Raw genomic sequence first — 18,971 nt, forward strand, 5'->3', positions numbered from 1 at the left:
ATAAACATTTTTCTTTTTAAAAACAGTTTTATTTTCCATTTTAGTATGATAATAAAAATATTATTAACAATGAGTAATAAATTGAAATAAAGTTTTATCTACAATAGAAATGATTTACTATAAAACAATTGGTTAATGCATAGATAAAGAAAAGACTTATTCTTAAGCATGAAATACATGTATAGTTGATATATGGAGACACATTTTTTAAAATGAAAAATGATAAGAATTTCTGATAAGAATTCCATTTCAATTGCTGAAAGTAAAACATGTGTATGGCGTTGATATATACATATAAAATATAACAAATTTTAAACACCCGGACCTATATGTCACCTTTCATAAATATTCAACATCATTTAGTTTATACTAATTTGTTTTAGCTCGATCGTGATGAAAGCTTGAAGCTTACTGGAACCATTCTCGAGTCCGCTTCCTGCAAAAACAAGTACTAGTGTCATATGAGAAATCATGGTCGTGACCCCAGTGGGGCTCGAACCCACGACTCCTGCATTGAGCGACCAACAATTTATCTACTAGACCACCGCTCCCCTTTTTGTTAACTGAAAACATTATTTCACTGATACCATGGAGGTAATATAGAGATGGAGTGCGGACGAGGTAACTGGTGCTAATTATTTATTATACCACATGTAGTTCCTTGCTGAGCTCCTTTCAGAATCCTACGAGAGATATCACCGCAGACACCTAATTATCACTATTTCACATGTAATTAACATAATCCTTTGAACACACTGTGCGGCACCGCGGTTTTATCATAAATCAGCAGATGCATCAAAATTTCAACAAAACGGAAGTTGTGGGTGACATATGCGCACGTGTCATAGTTTGAAACTAATTAATGCAAACAATGCGCACTGCAGGGGATTCATCGGTAGAAAAAATTTACCACTACTTAAAGCATGCGTTTTCATGATATTATAACCCTTTAGACAGCTGTGACTCAGTAAAGTAAGTACTTACAGTTTTCTATGTAGTCATTTTAAACTAAATTCTTCTAAATTTCCTAAAAATTCCTAAAAAATTTAAACATGTTAAACTGAAGTCAATGTATCAAATTTTCATTTACTTGGTATTAAAAACGTGAGCAATTGTGAGCATTTTAAATAATGACAATGTTTTTAGACTGCAAATTTTACGTAATTAGTCTTTATTACAAGTTTATAGAAGTCGTTCATATAACTATATTAAATTTTATTTATTTAAGTAGTTATTCAGTTACCAAACCCCTTCTTTGTATATTTATCTATCTATCTATTTATTTATTTGATTAATTTATTTCGCAGATTTGAAGCTGGTGTGAAATCTCACTGTTAAACTGGAACATTTTTCTCTCTTTTTTTGTGGCACGATCTGGAGGTCTGTGCCTGTAAAGATGCACATGCTTTTTTAACCTCATTTATAATAAAGTGAAATTTCGTATTCATACCTTTTGTCTTTACATTCTGGACATATCCAGGGACCCTCCGGTATAGTTTCAGCTGTCAGATTGGCACATGAATAGTGCCACAATTCAAATTCGCATTTTACATGTTCGCAATATTAAACATTTCCCGATCGTTTGGCTGTTCACATGGACAATATGGCAAGTAATTGTCAGAATCACTCTACGTCCCTGTTTTTTTTTAATTAATTCATTGGAAAAGAAAATCCCTTCAAAACCTTAATTTTCGTAATAAGTAACATAATATAATATAATAAAACAAAATAAAATAAGTCTTTTTCAATGTAAATCAAACGTGGATGACATGTAAAATGCGTGTATTTCGTCAAGATTAATTGCAAAGGGGACAGCATTTACAGAACGACGTCAGAATGTGTATTTGAAGTGTCAGGTAGGTACTAAACGGAAAATATCGGAACATCCCGAACCCAGTATCGGACTATTCCGGCTGTTTATCGGGTCTCACTCGATAAATTCCGTATGAAGCAACATGATGTGATTAACACCTAATTGCTAAAGATTGACATGTACTTACCAGAGGATAACAAAGCCGCGGTGCCACACAGTGTACCTTTGAAGTGCTTTCGTCCGCACTCCATCTCTATATTACCTCCATGCTGATACACACACGCACTAACAGAATACAATAGTGAATTCAAATTTAAAGCGCTTAAATAATTGTTAAGTTATTTCGTCATTCATATATAGACCTTTTTACACAGAGTTATTTGCTTAGCAACGGGAAACAATTTTCGCGTATGCGCACTCTACGTAGGGCAAAAAGACATGACTGCACAATATAAATTACGTTAGAATTATATTGTATTTCAATCTATTCGATCAATAATGAGTTTGTTTTATAGTAAATATCCACCGCAAGACAAAGGAATATATATATATTGATCTTTATAAACCCACAGCTGATATACTTAAACTAATTAATACACTATTTTTTACAGCAATTTTGATCTGGACAAATTTAGGTTAAGAAAAAAGAAAAAAAAAATATTGTCAATATAGTTATAATAAAGTTTTTGTTCTTAACTTACCACCAGTCGCAATTAGCTTACATGATACTTGAAATATGATTACATGTCGAAGTTGAAAATAAAATTGTCAATTAAAAAAGTTCAGCCTGTGATTATGTATCTAGTTATACTCAAATGGTTATCAATTCATTCCGTATTAAAAAAAAAATAATTCAAATCATCTTAAAATTGTTATTTTTTATTTCTATTAATTCTTCGAATTTGAAAGTTTTTTTTTATTTGAAAATATCAAGTGGTTCGGATGTTTAATGATGCGGCCAGATTTAATAGAGAGGGGGCGTGTAGCGGGGAGGGGTGTTTAGCGCTTAGTCTTACATCGATTTTTTTCTGTTCTACTCTTTGTGGAATTCAAGTTTATTCATAATTATTCTACTAAATTACGGATTATGACTCCTGCGCACGATACGTTTTCGATATGAAAATGGTCCAGCATGTAAATATAAGAAATAGAAAAAAAGAGATTTGTATCAGTATGTTTTTATAGTCCTTGATTTGATTCATATCTTACAAATTATATTTTTTTGTAACTACGCTTTCATCGTTTTAAAAGGAAATGTCCATTAAAGTTCCAAAGTATAGATTTTAAAATGCTAGAAATGTTTATTTTTGATTCAAATAAACAAAAAAAAAAAAAAAAAAAAAAAAAAACAACAACAACAACCCAGCTCCGCTACATGATATGTTAATCCGAGTGCGTTCTTATATTATGGCATTGTTGATCGGATGCATTAAAGTATCTCACATGAACAGCAACTTCAGTGACATGGAGCCGCGACCCCCAAGTATGAAGATGTCATTCAAGTCGGAATAAAGTATATCCAACCACTATATGAAGTCGTGGGAAAAAATAGATATACTTAAAAAAAAGTATGACATTTTTAAATGCAAGTAAAAAACTTTTATATCTGTATGATGTGTGGAAATGGACTGGAAATGCTTGTTCTTTTCTGACGAAAATAAGAATAAAGCATGCTTTTCAGGTAAGATTTAATTAAAAAATATACATGTATTTAACCAAAATATACTGTATAATAAATTACTTGACTGAAATCATCTTTATAGTGGCAAAATAATTCGTAATGGTATGATATTTTTATGTAGGTTTTCTTATCGTTGAGGGTTCTTTTGCCACACGCAAAGAGCGCATGCACGTTAAAATCAAAACATCCGCTTAGCAACCAAGCTTTTGTAAAAAGGTCTATATATTTGATGAAAGAATGTAATGATATCAGTTAAAGAAAGCAGGGTAAATGTTGTTTATATGTCTTTACATATGATTTACACAAAATACTTAAGTAAACAGATCTTTTAACATGATATTTTGGTTTGCTACATCCTGAAAACAGCTGTGTAAGTTTGGTGAAGAGAAATACAATATATTCTAATTATTCTCCAGTTAAAGGTTTTAAAATGATATACTTTATGATGTACTTTAGGACGGATATTTACAAACTCAATACAGAGTGTGCATTTTAAATAATGTACTACACAGCTTTAAGAAAGGTCCTTAAAACTCCGTGTGTCTTAAGTTACATTCCTGACCTATTACACATTTTAGGTCATACGGCGACTTTCCAGCTTTGATGGTGGAGGAAGACCCCAGGTGCCCCTCCGTGCATTATTTCATCACGAGCGGGCACCTGGGTAGAACCACCGACCTTCCGTAAGCCAGCTGGATGGCTTCCTCACATGAAGAATTCAACACCCCGAGTGAGGCTCGAACCCACATCGATGAGGGGCAAGTGATTTGAGGTCAGCGACCTTAACCACTCAGCCACGGCGGCCCCCGTGATAACATAAGGTAAGATTAATTAGTATAGTTGCAGTGGTGCTGACTTTATAATCAAGCTAATTGCTAGCAATCATATGCCCTCAGTAAGAACCTAATTAACACCTTTGTGCGAGAAGGAAAGACATTTTGTAGTATTTTTGCTTTCTCTCGGCATAGTCCATGGACTGAACAGAGCTATACAGACATTTGCATGTACTTTAATAACTACATGTACCTGAACCACTGTAATAAAACTGACCGGTCACTTATACATGTATACCTATTCATACATCAATAACTTTACATTACGAACAGTGTATAGATATATCAAGTACAGGTTGTTTGCAAAAATATCGTTTTCTTTTTTATTTATTTATAGGGTTTTAATCTTAAAATGTTATCTTTTCCTTAAAAGAAACAGATTTTGTCACTTTTTTTTCGACTGGAATTCATATATTTAAAACTTCCGTAAAGTGATGACATTATATTTTTACGGAAATTAAACATTTTATTTTTTTCAAGAAAATATACCCTGGTCTACATAAAATAAGAAAACCATCATGATAGGAACAGATACAAACCAGTTTCTGTTGTAATAAGTTAACCAACACATTGGTTTATCATTGACTCGAAACTTAAATGCTTAATGAGAATTTTGCATTCAAAATGAAGGCTAAAAGCATATAATAGTGTCCGAAGTCCTTCCATTCTATGCTAATATTGTTGTTGACTTACGAATTCAACTCGAATTTCCTGCTGTGTGATACAGCAGGGTCACTTTTTATTCAGGAGTAGTGATAGGTTAAGCGATAGTCATTTATTATATACTTAATTGATTTAAAGGTATTTTTGTTGTCACAATTTACATCAAATGTTGTCTGGAAAACATTACTGAGACAACAGTGCTAAGTACAGAATCGAAATGCTTAACCAGATAACGAACTGAATAACAAAGCTGCTGATAATCCAGCGTACAGCTTCCCGCTGGTACGCCTCCGCTTCTACCCAATGTCCAACATCGTACTCATTTTGTGCCTGTAATAGAATAGAACAGACATGTTGAAATGCTGCTTAGCAAAAATTTTCTCTGTGAAGATGTTCAATTTTATCAAGATCATATTTGTTACTGTGGTTTGAAAGACGTGCATATTCGACAACAATTCTTCTGATCAGTATTACAGGAATTTTATTTTCCGTACTTTCATCACAGACTAAACTAATTTAGATTTTCATCTACTCTTACCCTTTATCTTTCAAGTTATAACGATTTTAATCGAATGTTTTATTACATAATTTCGCGATATGACATTTCGTCACGTCCGTAACAGCTATTACAGCAGCGTTTTACATAACAATGATTTCTCCCTGTTTCTTTATATCAAGGTATCAAATGATAAAACGAACCCCTCGTATAGTTTAGATTTGTTCGTCATAAATACCTATAAATCCATCTAGTGCATTATACGATACAAAAGAAAAATACCTTCAAATATTGACACTCAAACACTAGAACATCATTATTCGATGAGACCCACCATTTCAAACAGACTCTCAAAGCATATTTGTTAATTAACAGCCTATAACATTTGAAGACTTTGTGTCAAATGTATGGTTCGTAAATGAAATGTAAGTTTATTATGAAAGAGAACCATGTAGGACAAACAATTACAACGGTAATGATTCTGTAATGACAAACAAAACAGTTAAAGCCCTTCACATTGCATGTTCTCTCAATATCCTCATTGTGTGAGGTTTAATTTAATTTCTTGAATAGTTTTTCCGTTATGTTCAGGACAAGCATATAATGTTATAAAGGAACATATCTTTTGAAATGGGACAATGAACAGTTATGACTTCTAGACAAAACATTTCCTTTCAATGTCCTCTTTTAATGTTTAGAATATAAACACAGCCACTTGACTATTTCTAAAGTAATATTTATGACATGTATGATAAATAACGGGATGTAAAAATGACGGGAGCTAAAAGAAAATTTGGGACAAAGAAGAGTTATGGTTCTACCCCTTAATGTCTTTTATTCTTATATGTTTCCTTCACCACTTTGAAAAACTAAGTACAACAAGAAACCAAAATGGGTCCAAGTAGCTCACATGAGGAGGACTTTTACCTATTGACCTGCTTCTAACCAAGTTTGGTGGACATTAATTAAGCAGCCTATTTCAAAAACCTTTTTAAAGATTTTTTCTGTTCAGTTATCGCTGTGATGGTCCAGTGAAGCAATTAACTCTCTACAATGTTCTCTGTTCTCTGTCATTGTATGAATATTTTACACAATCCTTTGAATAGTTTCAAACTTACGGCCTGGACAAGAAGGTGCCCAGACACATATGAGTGGCCCTCATGACATTTAAACTCAAGACACTTACTTTCGACGCATAAAAGATGGCGGGAATCCCTGTACACCAGCAACAAAACAAGCAAACGAGAATGGCTGGTACGGTAAGGTCTCTTTTCCTAGCGCGACCAAAATGAAGAGTTGGCAGGGGCTGGTCCGTTACGACAGCGTAGGAGTGCATATATGGTCCCGGTGTTGGTTGCTGTAATAGATAACAAAACTAAGATAATCCGGAAGGACCGATGGCATCAAATGAAGTCTGTTGTCTGAAAAGCAGACAAACAGTCCCTTTGTCTTACACTTAGTTGGCATTCGGAACTATCACTTAACTGGTTCATATGCTTAACTCTTGATTTAACACTGGAATACATTGCTCTCATTATGTTCAAAATATTTCCTCTTATACCTTACTTGACTAATTTTGACCAAAGACAGTCTCTTTAACATAATCAAATGCCTTACTAAAAACAATGAAGGCACAAAATAATTGCTTTCCACTATTAATAACATGATTAATGAGCCAATGTAAAACAAAAACATTATCTGCTGTACCCATCTTTGACCTAAAACCAGCCTGTGCTTCAATGTAAACTCCATATTGTTCAGCCCATGTACACAAACGATTATGTAAAACTCTAGTAAATAGTTTTCCAAGTGAACTTAGCAATGCGATTCCCCCATAGTTGTTCACATCATTTATCGTTCTTTTTTTATGTAAGGGAATAACAAACCCTTCCGGCCAACTGTCTGGAAAGTATCCATTTTCAAAATTTTTATTGAATAGCAACACTATATATGGCAAAAGAGTATTTTTACCGTGAATGAAAAACTCATTTAGGTACAAATCAGGACCTACACTTTTATTGGAGTTCAATCGATTGACATATTAAAGGAGTTCGTCTATATTAAAAGGCATATTCAAGTCATCAAACATTATACAAAATTCATTGTTTCATAACGTTCTATAAAATGAAAAATATCATCGTCAGGTGTAAAAAATATGTCGTCTGGATTATTCACCGACTTAAAATATTGTTCCAATTCAACTGCTGTCAATACAGGTATATTTGACTTCATAACTCCTGCACTCTCTTTTAACATTTTCCAGTATAATTTAGCATTCTGCACTCGAGATTCAATCAATTTATCAGTCTTCTTTTGATCATAGTCATATCTAGCCTTACGTAAGCACCATTTATACTCAGAGCGTTTGGCTACTAAATTTACTATACCTGCTTCTGATTTATCTTGTCTAAACAAGTTCAAGGCATTATAAAACATTTTTTTCTTATCATCACATTCAGTAGTATACCATTTGTTATCTTTATACAGAATAAAACTTATCATTGGAATTGGTAACATTGCGTTTAAACAAAGGCGAGGCTACACCGTCGAGTGTACTATTGAATTGGTCAATGCAATTATCAATATCTGAGTTACAATTTGTATTACTGACATTTGCCTTACAATGATCTAGTTTATTTTAGTACAATTTTGTTCCAGCATATCTTTATATATGTGTGTCTTTTTGCTCCATGTTTAACGCTTACATTTTCGTAACAAGATAGCCTTATTTGACATCTAATTTTCGATTTGCGAGCATTCATTTTGATTGCACTTAATGGCATTTAATAAAAATGTGTTTTTTGATAATTTACTGTTTATATTTTTTTTTGATAAACTTTGAACTTATTGTCAAAAACAACACTTTTCAACGGGATTTTTCTTTTAACATTCAACCAGTTGAACTACACTGACTGTCTTTGTCGTTGAATCTGATTGAAACTTCATTCTTTCTTTGTTATTGAAAGTCAACATGCACGCGTAAAAGTTTAATAAACCTTGATTGATATATGGATTGTTTTAGTGAGCCATTTACCGAGATATATTTCTATGAAAATTTTAGTCAAAACATTTAGAAAATCAAAAAGTTCCTACTATCACTCCGGGAGACCTTTAGAATATCTGGCAAAATAAAGAACTGTAAAATAGTTTCCCTATAGGGAAATAATCTCTGCTTCAATGTTATGTTAGCTCCCTTGTTCATCTTTCTTTCGATCATCCTGACGTATGATATTCGGACAGGCCTTTTTATTCAATTGGTTATTTGTGATATAGATTTCCCATAGTGACCAATTCTTCTGTAGAATGAATGAATGCTTAAATCGAATTTCCTATCTCCTTACTGACGATCGGTTTAAACCCTAAACTGAGGAACCGACAAGTGAAGCGGCTATCCATATCCGTCTAGGTTAAGCTCAATTTTGCACAGAGACTATTTTCTCACCACCATTGTTTATTTTAAAGATACACATATGCGTTTCGTCAATCATTTGCAGAAAATACGGGACAGGTCTTACTAGGAGTGTAATTTGGGACATTTTCGCCTCAAAATTTAAAACGGCCGAATAATCCATGCGGTGAAGTTTTATGCATGTATTAGTAATGCACTCGCCAAATTCTTCTCTAACAATTCTCAAAATTGAACTTTTTATGACTTTTCTTCTGTGAATTTTTTGCGGAATATTCAAATTAACTTTCGCCTATAAATAATATGTAGATCTAGATCTTATTATTTATACAGAATCAAACTATAGGTAAATAATGATAAAACTGTCAATATCATTTTTATAGGGTGCCTCAAGTAAGCGAATTTAGAAAGCGTACCCGGGCCACAATACGAAACTGGCCTTTAACACTTTAACATGCAGTTTTAACAAAAACACCTTTAAAGTCAATTTTCCACTGAAGAAATATTTTTTTTTATTTTGCCTGAATACAGTTGTTTTAATACTGGTTTTGCTGAATCTCAGCTGTATACAGTCTTACCATTTTAGAGCCGTTAAAATACAACACAAGAATAGATCAATACAGATTTTATTCAGATAGCACAAAAATTGTTTCGCTCGGGTAGCCGAATACAAATGTGCAGTAAATGTAGTATACTAAACTATTTGATTCTGTTCTAACATAGCATATACCCATTGTCAGTGTTTACAAAGTCATTGAACTGTTTTTCATTTTGTACGACAATATATTTGTTGATATGGCCTAGCACAAGGTCGAAATGATAAAATTCATTATCTATTTCAAATTAAAAACTCATTGTTTTCTTCTATAGCTTTAGCAAGGACCTGCACAGAGACAGAGTCTCTAGGATTGTATCCGAGGGAAAACGGCAATACATTTACAAATTTAAGTTTCTTTTTTATTGCAACATCTTTCTACAAGCCAATATCTTATACGTGTTCCTGAAAATCATTTTTGGACAAAATTTCTGCAATACTTAGTATTGATAACAGGTGCTTTACTTTACTCATTCAAAACATCACTCATATGACCTATCATGTGTCGGTGCGACGTTAAATCCAACTAAAATATATATATATATAAAAAATTGTTTAGCTATATTGTATTGGTGATCAAACTTTACAAATGTGATAAACCTTCATATTTTCATATTTTGTGAAGTTTAAAACTAAATCATTTTTATATAAATAATCGATTCTAGCCAACGTTATTACGAAAACCTAAAGCGAAAGGTTGTTGCTAGTAGTCGTGCCTAAATAAGAGGCTGAGGAAACACCAGTTTCGAACCCGCGCCCTCCAGGTTAGGAGGCTTGTGTCCTATCCTTATATTACTGGATCTCTAATTATATTATATAATTATATTAAATTACACTGTCGTCATCAGGTTTAAGTTAAAGTTTTAAGAGACAAAATATATCAACTTCAGCTGTACCTGTATAAACATGGCTCCCTGCTGATCATAGCCGGCATGGTATGGGTTCGTGTCGGTGGGCGGTTCATCAGTGTCCGATGGAGATTTATTGTCTAAAGCATGATATGGGTTCGTGTCGGTGGGCGGTTCATCAGTGTCCGGTGGAGATCTATTGTCTAAAGCTAAATAAAAAAAGATGTTTATAAAGAAACTTTTCATATGTATCAGACAGTTATTATTTCTTGTAGTAGAGACGGTAAAGAAGGTGTCACCCCGGTATTGAAGTACTTCGTTGTATCCTAGGAAGTAGTTCTTTGAAATTTTGAAGTTCCAGCTTTGAAGCCATCCCTACTTTGACTTGTTAAATTCCAAATGTAATTTTGACCCTGTGTACATTTTATGTCATTTAGTTGTTTTGTCTGTGTTTTTCAGGACTACATTTCTGTGCGGAGTGATTAAAAACTACTCCAGACTGGTGGCCATGACAGGTGTTGTACTGTAAATTTGAACATTGACTGAATACTTTGATGTGTAGCAAAAAAGTTCATTGTTGATGATGCTATATAGACTGGAACATTGTTAATCTTCAGAAATACAGAGCTGTCAATGCTGTAATTTTGTTGTGAAATTCACAATCCATGTCCAAAAGTGTTTGTTTTACACTGCAGCGAAGCAAAGAAGGAGAAATATACCTGGCCGACATCAGAATATGTAAACGGTACGTTGTTGATCATAACACTTATATTAATCTGCCTGTGCTTAGGCAGCTAGATAAATTGTATCTATGACTGCATTGGCCGAACATTCTTATCATTTCTTATTTGAGCCCTTTATCAATCAAGTTTTAAGCGCTCAAACTGAATTTCGGAACATAATGTCGCTCTTGTTCTAGAATACATGTTGAATTGTTATATAGCGATGGCGTGCGTGCGGTTTATGTAGCACATTTTGTTGTGTTGTCCTGCCACGCGCCAGAGCGCCTAAATGAAATTTTAAAAGTTTTGTGTGTCGTTCTGGGACGCGCTGAAAATATTATATAGTTCAGCCAGTTAAGTATGAATTTTTTTCCACATTAAATTATATTTAGTACATTGTTAAACTTACAGAACGCCGCAGCTGTCAGGACATTTCATTGATAGAGTGTGGTGTTAACTTGTCAAAATTGTGTCTTATTGTGTTAAAAAATCTATGTTATTATGTCATGTCACCTTGACAACATTTTGACAAGATAACATAGAATTTTAACATAATAGTACACTCGGTAGACAACATCATACGGTACTTTAACAAGATAACATGTATTTTAACATAATACGCTCTGTAGACAAAATCACGCGATACTTTAACAAGATAACAGCTTTTCAACATGATAACACACTCTGCAGACAATATCATACTTGGACATAGTAACACGGCTCGTTAACATAATAAGACGCTGTTTGGGCTAGTTAACATTACATTTAGGCATGATAACATAGATTTTTTTTACACAGAAACTGTTTCGACAAGTTAACACTACACTTTGACCAGATGACATTGCTAGTTAATATAATAAGACACTTGTTTCGACAAGTTAACACAACACTTTGACCAGATAACATTGCAGGTTAACATAATTAGATACTGTTTCGACAAGATGACCCCACTCTTTGACATAATAAAATAGCTTTTTAACATAATAACCGTGACACTGTTTGACAAGTGAACATCGCGCATGAAATGTTCCGACATAAGACGGCTGTGGCGTTCCATATAAACTGGTTAAGGAGGCAGCTAGATTCTGGTACATTTCTTCACCTTAATTCCGCATTTCCTTAGTGTGAAAAGATCTGTCATTTATATTTCTGGCAACACTTCCTTCTAATCAGATTTTAAATTTTATCAGCAACATTTTATCCTATCAAACAAATGCAATATTAACAACATCAATAAAAAAGCTCAAACCTACCGTGATATAGATATAAATTAAATTATGTTTAGTATTTTAAAAAGAATCTTGTTTTCAATGTTAACATAAAAAAAAACGAAAAATATTTACCTAACATATTGAATCACCTTGTTATCCTTTCAAACTTCCTGAATGTTATGCGACAGTTATTTTATATAACAAAATATAAATATCGTAAACATACAACTGGCATAGATCTATCGCACCATTGCATAAAATACAACGCAATTACAGAACAGAGTTTGGATTGGTTTTGAATTACCTTTTAACATAAAAACTTTTGAAAGTTTAAGGTATGTTCAAGTCAACTAATTCCGTAAATATAATACACCGAAGGCCCATCCAGGTAGATTCTGCTTAAAGGTCTATGTATGATAATGGTTGTTTCGGGTCGCTAATCCAATGTTGTTTTTAAATGCATCATTAGATTGTGAATGTGCCTATATAGTCTTGATTTCATTGCCAAATACCGGTATAAAGTCGGTATTACTAAGAAAGAATGATTTACATATGCATGCGTCTAAGTGTGTAAATATTTGGTTTATGAGAGGGTATGTTTAGAAAATGTGACATGTGCTTTTTTACTTTAATGAGAACTTTACCTTATATTTCATAGCTTATATTTTTGACGTTTAATACACTAACTTAATATTTGAATAAGAAATTAAATAAATGAAAATAAACAGCTGCAAGGTAAGGTAAAAATTATCTAAAATACTTATTTTGCAAATTTTCCAAAATAAAGACACACAAAGAAATGTTATTTGTTTTATATTTATTTAGCTTTGTAAGTTGAAAAATTGTCATGGTTACAAATTTAACTACATGTAACAGATTGAGTTTTAATGCAGTCGACATGTCCATTGTTTTTCCTCAATAACATGAATTTGGTTTGAGATATAGAAATGAAAACTTTGTCTATATGTAGCTTATAGTAAGACCAATGTGAAAGTATCATATGGAGTCAGTAGGATTGATGTCAATTTTACTAAACATGGAAGCAAGAGGATCATAAAGGCCCTAGATTGCTCACTTGAAGTTATACTACTTGCTTGAACCGTTATGCAAGGAAAATATTTGTCAAATCATTTTGAAATAGGGCATGTGTTTTCTGACAAGAAGATTTTAAATCTTTCCATTAATTATAGAATCGATAAAGCCAAACAAAGTACTTTCTTTGTAGTACACTTTCTTGCGTACTTGTAGTGTATTTAACCGGAACGGACCTATATCGTGCTATGATCAGTCGACAAGCCAGGAGTTCGTTCCTGGGAACCAAGGATATGATGCAGCACCGCAGGGAGCAAAATTTATGCAGGTACAGCTGAAGATCTTTACACCACAACTTAACTTTTATGACGTCAGTGCAAATTTATCTTTTGATAAATTAAATATATTTAACATAATTAAAGATGCAGTAATGTAAAGATAGGACAAAAGTCTCCTAACCGGGAGGACGCTGGCTCGAACCTAGCATTTCTACAACATTTAGGCATGACTACTAGTAATAGTCCTCAGCTTTAGGTTTTTTGTAATAGCGTTGGCTAGAATCAATAATTTAAGTAATATGGAATCAATTTTAAACATATGAAGGTTTGTCACATTTGTAAAGTTTGATTTCCTACCCGTCCTGATTTGACTATCATTACAATATAGCAAAACAATTACTGACCTGATATATGAGTGATGTTATGAATGAGTAAAGTTAAGCACTTAATGTCAATATTATAATTATTGCAGAAATTCTGTCCAAAAATGATTTTCAGGAGCACCTATAAGATTCAGGCTTGATGCGCTTGCTTGTAGAAAGATATTGCGATAAAAAAAGAGACTTAAATTTGTAAATTTAGTGCCGTCTTCCCTCTGATACAATCCTAGAGAACTAGCTATAAGAAGAAGAAAAATGAGATTTTAAACTTGAAATAGATAATACTGAATTTTAATAATTCGACCTTGTGCTATATATAGGCTATATCAATCAATCTATTGACGCACAAAATGAAAAACATTTCAAAAACTTTGTAAACACCGACAATTGCACGGAAGTGCACAGTGTTATGTTTGCCTACCCGAGCGAAACAAACAATTATTTTACGCTGAATAAAATCTGTCCAGGGGCCGTATTTATAAAGCATCTTAAGTATAAGTATAAGAAATTGATTATTTACTTAAGTATTACTTAGGTAAGAAATTTATTTTACTTAAGTATATTTGTTATTCATAAAACAACTTAATAAGTAATTCTTGGCTTTTATTGTGGACGAAAACATAAAAAACCCATTAATTTCAGACAGATACAACATGCACTATTATGTTTAAAGTGCTTTTATCTGAAAAACAACACTTTAATCGTACTCACGACGCCATTTTGTTTTCTGACTTAAGTCATTTCTTACGTATCCTAAGTTTAACCTGTTTTATTAATAGCACTTAAGTTTTTACTTAGACTTAAGCTGAAATCACCACAAACTTAAGTAAAATCTTAAACTTAAGTCAAAACTTATACTTAAGATGCTTTATGAATACGGCCCCAGATCTATTCTTGCGTTGCATTTTAACGGGTCTAACCTTGTAAGACTCCATAAGATATTAAAGCAAATGTATTCAGGCACAAAAGGAAAGAATAATTCTTCAGTGGAGAAAATTTACTTTAAAATGTGTTTTTGTTAAAACCGCATGTTAAAGTGACAAAGGTCAGTTTCGTATTTTGGCCCGGGTACTCTTTCTAAAAAAGGTTTAGATCGACGCGTTATTAAAGGAGAAAGTTAATTTGAAAATTCGAAAAAATAAGCACAGAGTAAAAGTCATAAAAATATCGATTTTGAGAATTGTTACAGAAGAATTTAGCGAGAGTACATAAAACTTCACCGCATGGCAAATTCGGCCGTTTTAAATATTGAGACGAAAATGTCCCAAATACACACCTTGTAGGACCTGCCAAATAATTGACCTAAAGTACATGTATATTTTAAAAGTAAACAATGGTGGTGAGAAAATAGTGTGTGCGCAAAATTGAGCTTAACCTAGACGGATATGGATGGTCTCTTCCGTTGTCGGTACCTCGTCTTACGGTTTAGACTCAGTTGTCAGTAAGAGGCCAGGAAATCCCACTTAAGCATTCATTCCTTCTACTTAAGAATTGCTCACTGTAGTAAATCTATTTCACAAATATTATAACCAAATGAATAAAAATGCCTGTCCGAATACCAGGACGATCGAAAGAAAAAGATGAACAAGGGAGCAAACGCAACATTGAATCAGAGATTGTTTCCCTTTAGGGAAAATATTTTACAGTTCTTTATTTTGCCAGGTGTGCTAAAGGTCTCTAGGCGTGACAGTAGGAACATTTTTATTTTCTAAATCGTCATGACCTAAATTTTCTTAGAATTATATCCCGGTAAATGGCCGATGGATACTAAAGTAATACATACACCAATAATGAATTATATAATTTTTACGCGTGATTGTTGACTTTTAATAACAAAGAAAGTTTGGAAGTTTCGATCAGTTAAACGACAAAGACAGTCAATGGAGTTCAACTGCTTGAAGGTCTTTTAGTTTCCGTCATTTTCACCTTCCATTATTTACCATACCTGTCATAAATATCACTTTAGAAATAGTCAAGCGGCTGTGCTTATATTTTAAACACTAAAAGAGGACATTGAAAGGAAATGTTTTGTCCAGCAATCATAAGTGTACATTGACCTATTTTCTTAATACTTGTACGTTTCTTTATTACATAATATGCTTGTCCGGAACATAACGGAAAAAACTGTTCAAGAGAACTGTTTGTTTGTCGTTATAATCACTACCATTCTTATTTTTTGTCCTATTTGCTTCTATTTCATAATAAACTTACATTTAAGAACCATATATTTGACACAAAATGTTTTAATGTTATAAGCTGTTAGATAACAATTATGCTTTGAAAACTTGTTTGAAATGGCGAGTCTCATCGAATAATGTTTTTGTCTTTGAGTGACATTTTTCTTTTGTATCGTATAATGCACTACATGGATATATGGGTATTTATAACGAACAAGTCCATACTATATTTACCATTTGATACCTTGGGTGAAATCATGATTATGTATTACACTGCTGTAATAGCCGTTACGTGCGTGAACATTCGATTAAAATCTTAATAATTCAAAAGATAAAAGATAAGGGTATATGAAAATCTAACCTACCTTCCTTAGTCTGTGTTGAAAATACAGAAAATAAAGGTCATGTAGTACTGATCAGAAGAATTGTTGTTTCGAATCTTTATTCGAATATGCACGTCTTTCAAACCACAATAACAAACATGATCTTGATGAAATTGAACCTTTTTAAGGAGACAACTTTTGCTTAACAGCATTTCAAAATGTCTGTTTTGTTTTATTACAGGCACACTCTTTGTACAATGTTGTACATTGGGAAGATTCGAACAACCGGGCAGCTGTACGCTGGATTATCAGCAGCTTTGTTATCCATGCTGCTATCTGGTTAATCATTGCGATTCTGTACATCACAATGTTGAATCAGTTGAAACAGTTAAATCAGTAATATTTTCCAGACAACATTTGATGTTAACTCTAACAACAAAAATACTTTTAAATCAATTAAGTATATAATAAATGACTATTGCTTACCTATCACCATTCCTTTTCAGAATAAAAAGTAACCCTGCTGTATCTCACAGCAGGAAATACGAATTGAATTCGTAAGCCAACAACAAACATATGCTATTAATTTTAGCAAATAATGGAATGGAATTTATAGATATTCGTAGAAGAATAACAGTAGTATATAACAATAAGTTGGGCAGAGTTACCGGAATGTGTATGGTGGAGCCGGTGGAGCCTAGGGGTTACATAACGGGTCAATCGCTCAGATGCTTCAGTATTTAACCACTCGGGCTAACGCCCTCGTGGTTCAATTCTTACGCATCTGAACTCTGAACCATGATAAATTAGACGATAAACCACTCGGAGGCCTTGATTATTTGTTAAATGTATTTAATAAAAATTAAACTTTGTTATATGTTAATATTCATAATTTTTAGAGAAAACAAATACTGAAAATAGGATTTAAGAAGAAATGAATATATTTCATATTCATAATGAAAATTGTGGCAGCCACATGAGGCTTTAAGCACAGATGGTAATTACCTAAAATGTATCTTAAAACAATTAAATTTTGTTACATTTTGAACGAAGATGGTCAGCTATTAAGAATGAATATTCCAAATCAAACGATTTTTCGATTATAAACACATCTTATTTTCAGCTAATTTTCGTTCAGAAATTAACCTATTAGTCTATATGATGTAACTCGCATGTTACAAATCGTTGATGCAGTGCCTAAAATAATTAAATGATAATAAATAGCTTTTGAAGAAAGTCAGTTGGTTCTACTTAACAAATAATCAAGGCCTCCGAGTGGTTTATCGTCTGATTTACCACGGTTCAGAGTTCAGATGCGTAGGAATTGAACCACGAGGGCGCTAGCCCGAGTGGTTAAATGAAGAAGCATTTGACCGATGAACTGTGGTAAATTAGACGATAAATCACAAAAAGGCCCTGACTGTTTTCATTCTGACACGTTCATTGGAATATTTTAATAAATATTATGCTGGACTTCATTTACGCGAGTGGTAATGTGTAGTACGTCAGGCGGCAATATGACGTCATAACAAGCCCTGTATATTCTGCGATAAACAACGGTTGACGCGCGGACCGGTAAGAGAGCATTATGACGTCAATTATGACGTCAAATTGCCGCATGACGTTCGATACATTACTCCTCGCGTAAACGAAATCCAGTATAATATCTATTAAAATATATCAATGAGCATGTCAGAATAAAAACAATCAAGGCCTTCTTGTTATTTATCGTCTAATTTACCACGGTTCAAAGTTCAGATGCGTAGGTATTGAACCACGAGGGCGTTAGCCCGAGTGGTTAAATACTGAAGCATCTGAACAACTCGAAGGCCTTGATTATTTGTTAAATATACAGAGCTGGGTTTTTTTCTTTGTTTAACTGGAAATCAAATCGAGCCATGTTAGAATGAGCGTTTGCATGAACGCATGAGATGTAGATACTGAAAATGTTTTGCATATTTATTTTTGGTTGTCTCATTGGCAAAAGTATCATTGTCTCATGCTGTCCACTGTAGAATGTAGCTATATAACATATTTTATGTATTCTTCTACATACCACAACATACTGTACAATCCTCTTAGTAGCACATTTTTTGGTAAAGACTATCTTCAAATGAAGGATGCTCGACATAAGGTTTGAAGCAAATTCTTTTCAGATAATGTTTTGTATGAGGAGTTGAACACACCAAATTTCTTCACTATTTTGTGAAATTAAGAAAGGGCCATTTTTCTAGAATACAATAGCCACAGAAAAAGACCATTATTTATGAGTAGTCCTTCTTCTGTGAAACTTTCATGCATATCAATTCCATAGTGTTTGGGGAGTTGGACACTCAATATTTTTCTCTATATTCTATATAGCAAAACTATCAAAGAGCCATAACTGCGGTAAAATATTCACAGAAAAATCCCTCCTTTATGGTAATTTGTATATCTAGCTTGTTCAATTGTGAAAGTTTGAAGCAAATCAGACTGATAGTGTGGGAGGAGTCGGACAAACAAGATTTCGGGAC

At 33.1% G+C, this 18,971-nt stretch overlaps 1 protein-coding gene across 4 annotated transcripts; it reads right to left on the minus strand.

The window, feature by feature from the left end:
* Positions 1-7: 7 nt before the first annotated feature.
* Positions 8-17,019, minus strand: LOC123536584 (uncharacterized). 4 transcript variants are annotated; one of them, XM_053528031.1, is made up of 5 exons: positions 16,945-16,969; positions 10,487-10,544; positions 10,384-10,423; positions 6,673-6,843; positions 8-5,320 (listed from the first exon to the last, which is right to left on the minus strand). In XM_053528031.1, exons 1-5 carry the CDS (start codon positions 16,952-16,954, stop codon positions 5,174-5,176), a joined length of 426 nt encoding a protein of 141 aa, XP_053384006.1. In that variant the 5' UTR covers positions 16,955-16,969; the 3' UTR covers positions 8-5,173. The 4 variants fall into 4 exon arrangements, with proteins under 4 accessions (XP_053384006.1, XP_053384007.1, XP_045175831.2 ...); XM_053528032.1 differs by lacking the exon at positions 16,945-16,969 and adding an exon at positions 12,401-12,543; XM_045319896.2 differs by having other exon boundaries at positions 10,384-10,544; positions 16,945-17,019.
* Positions 17,020-18,971: the final 1,952 nt, after the last annotated feature.

This window comes from Mercenaria mercenaria, chromosome 17 (genome assembly GCF_021730395.1).
Source record: "Mercenaria mercenaria strain notata chromosome 17, MADL_Memer_1, whole genome shotgun sequence".
Classification (NCBI taxonomy): Eukaryota; Metazoa; Mollusca; class Bivalvia; order Venerida; family Veneridae; genus Mercenaria; species Mercenaria mercenaria.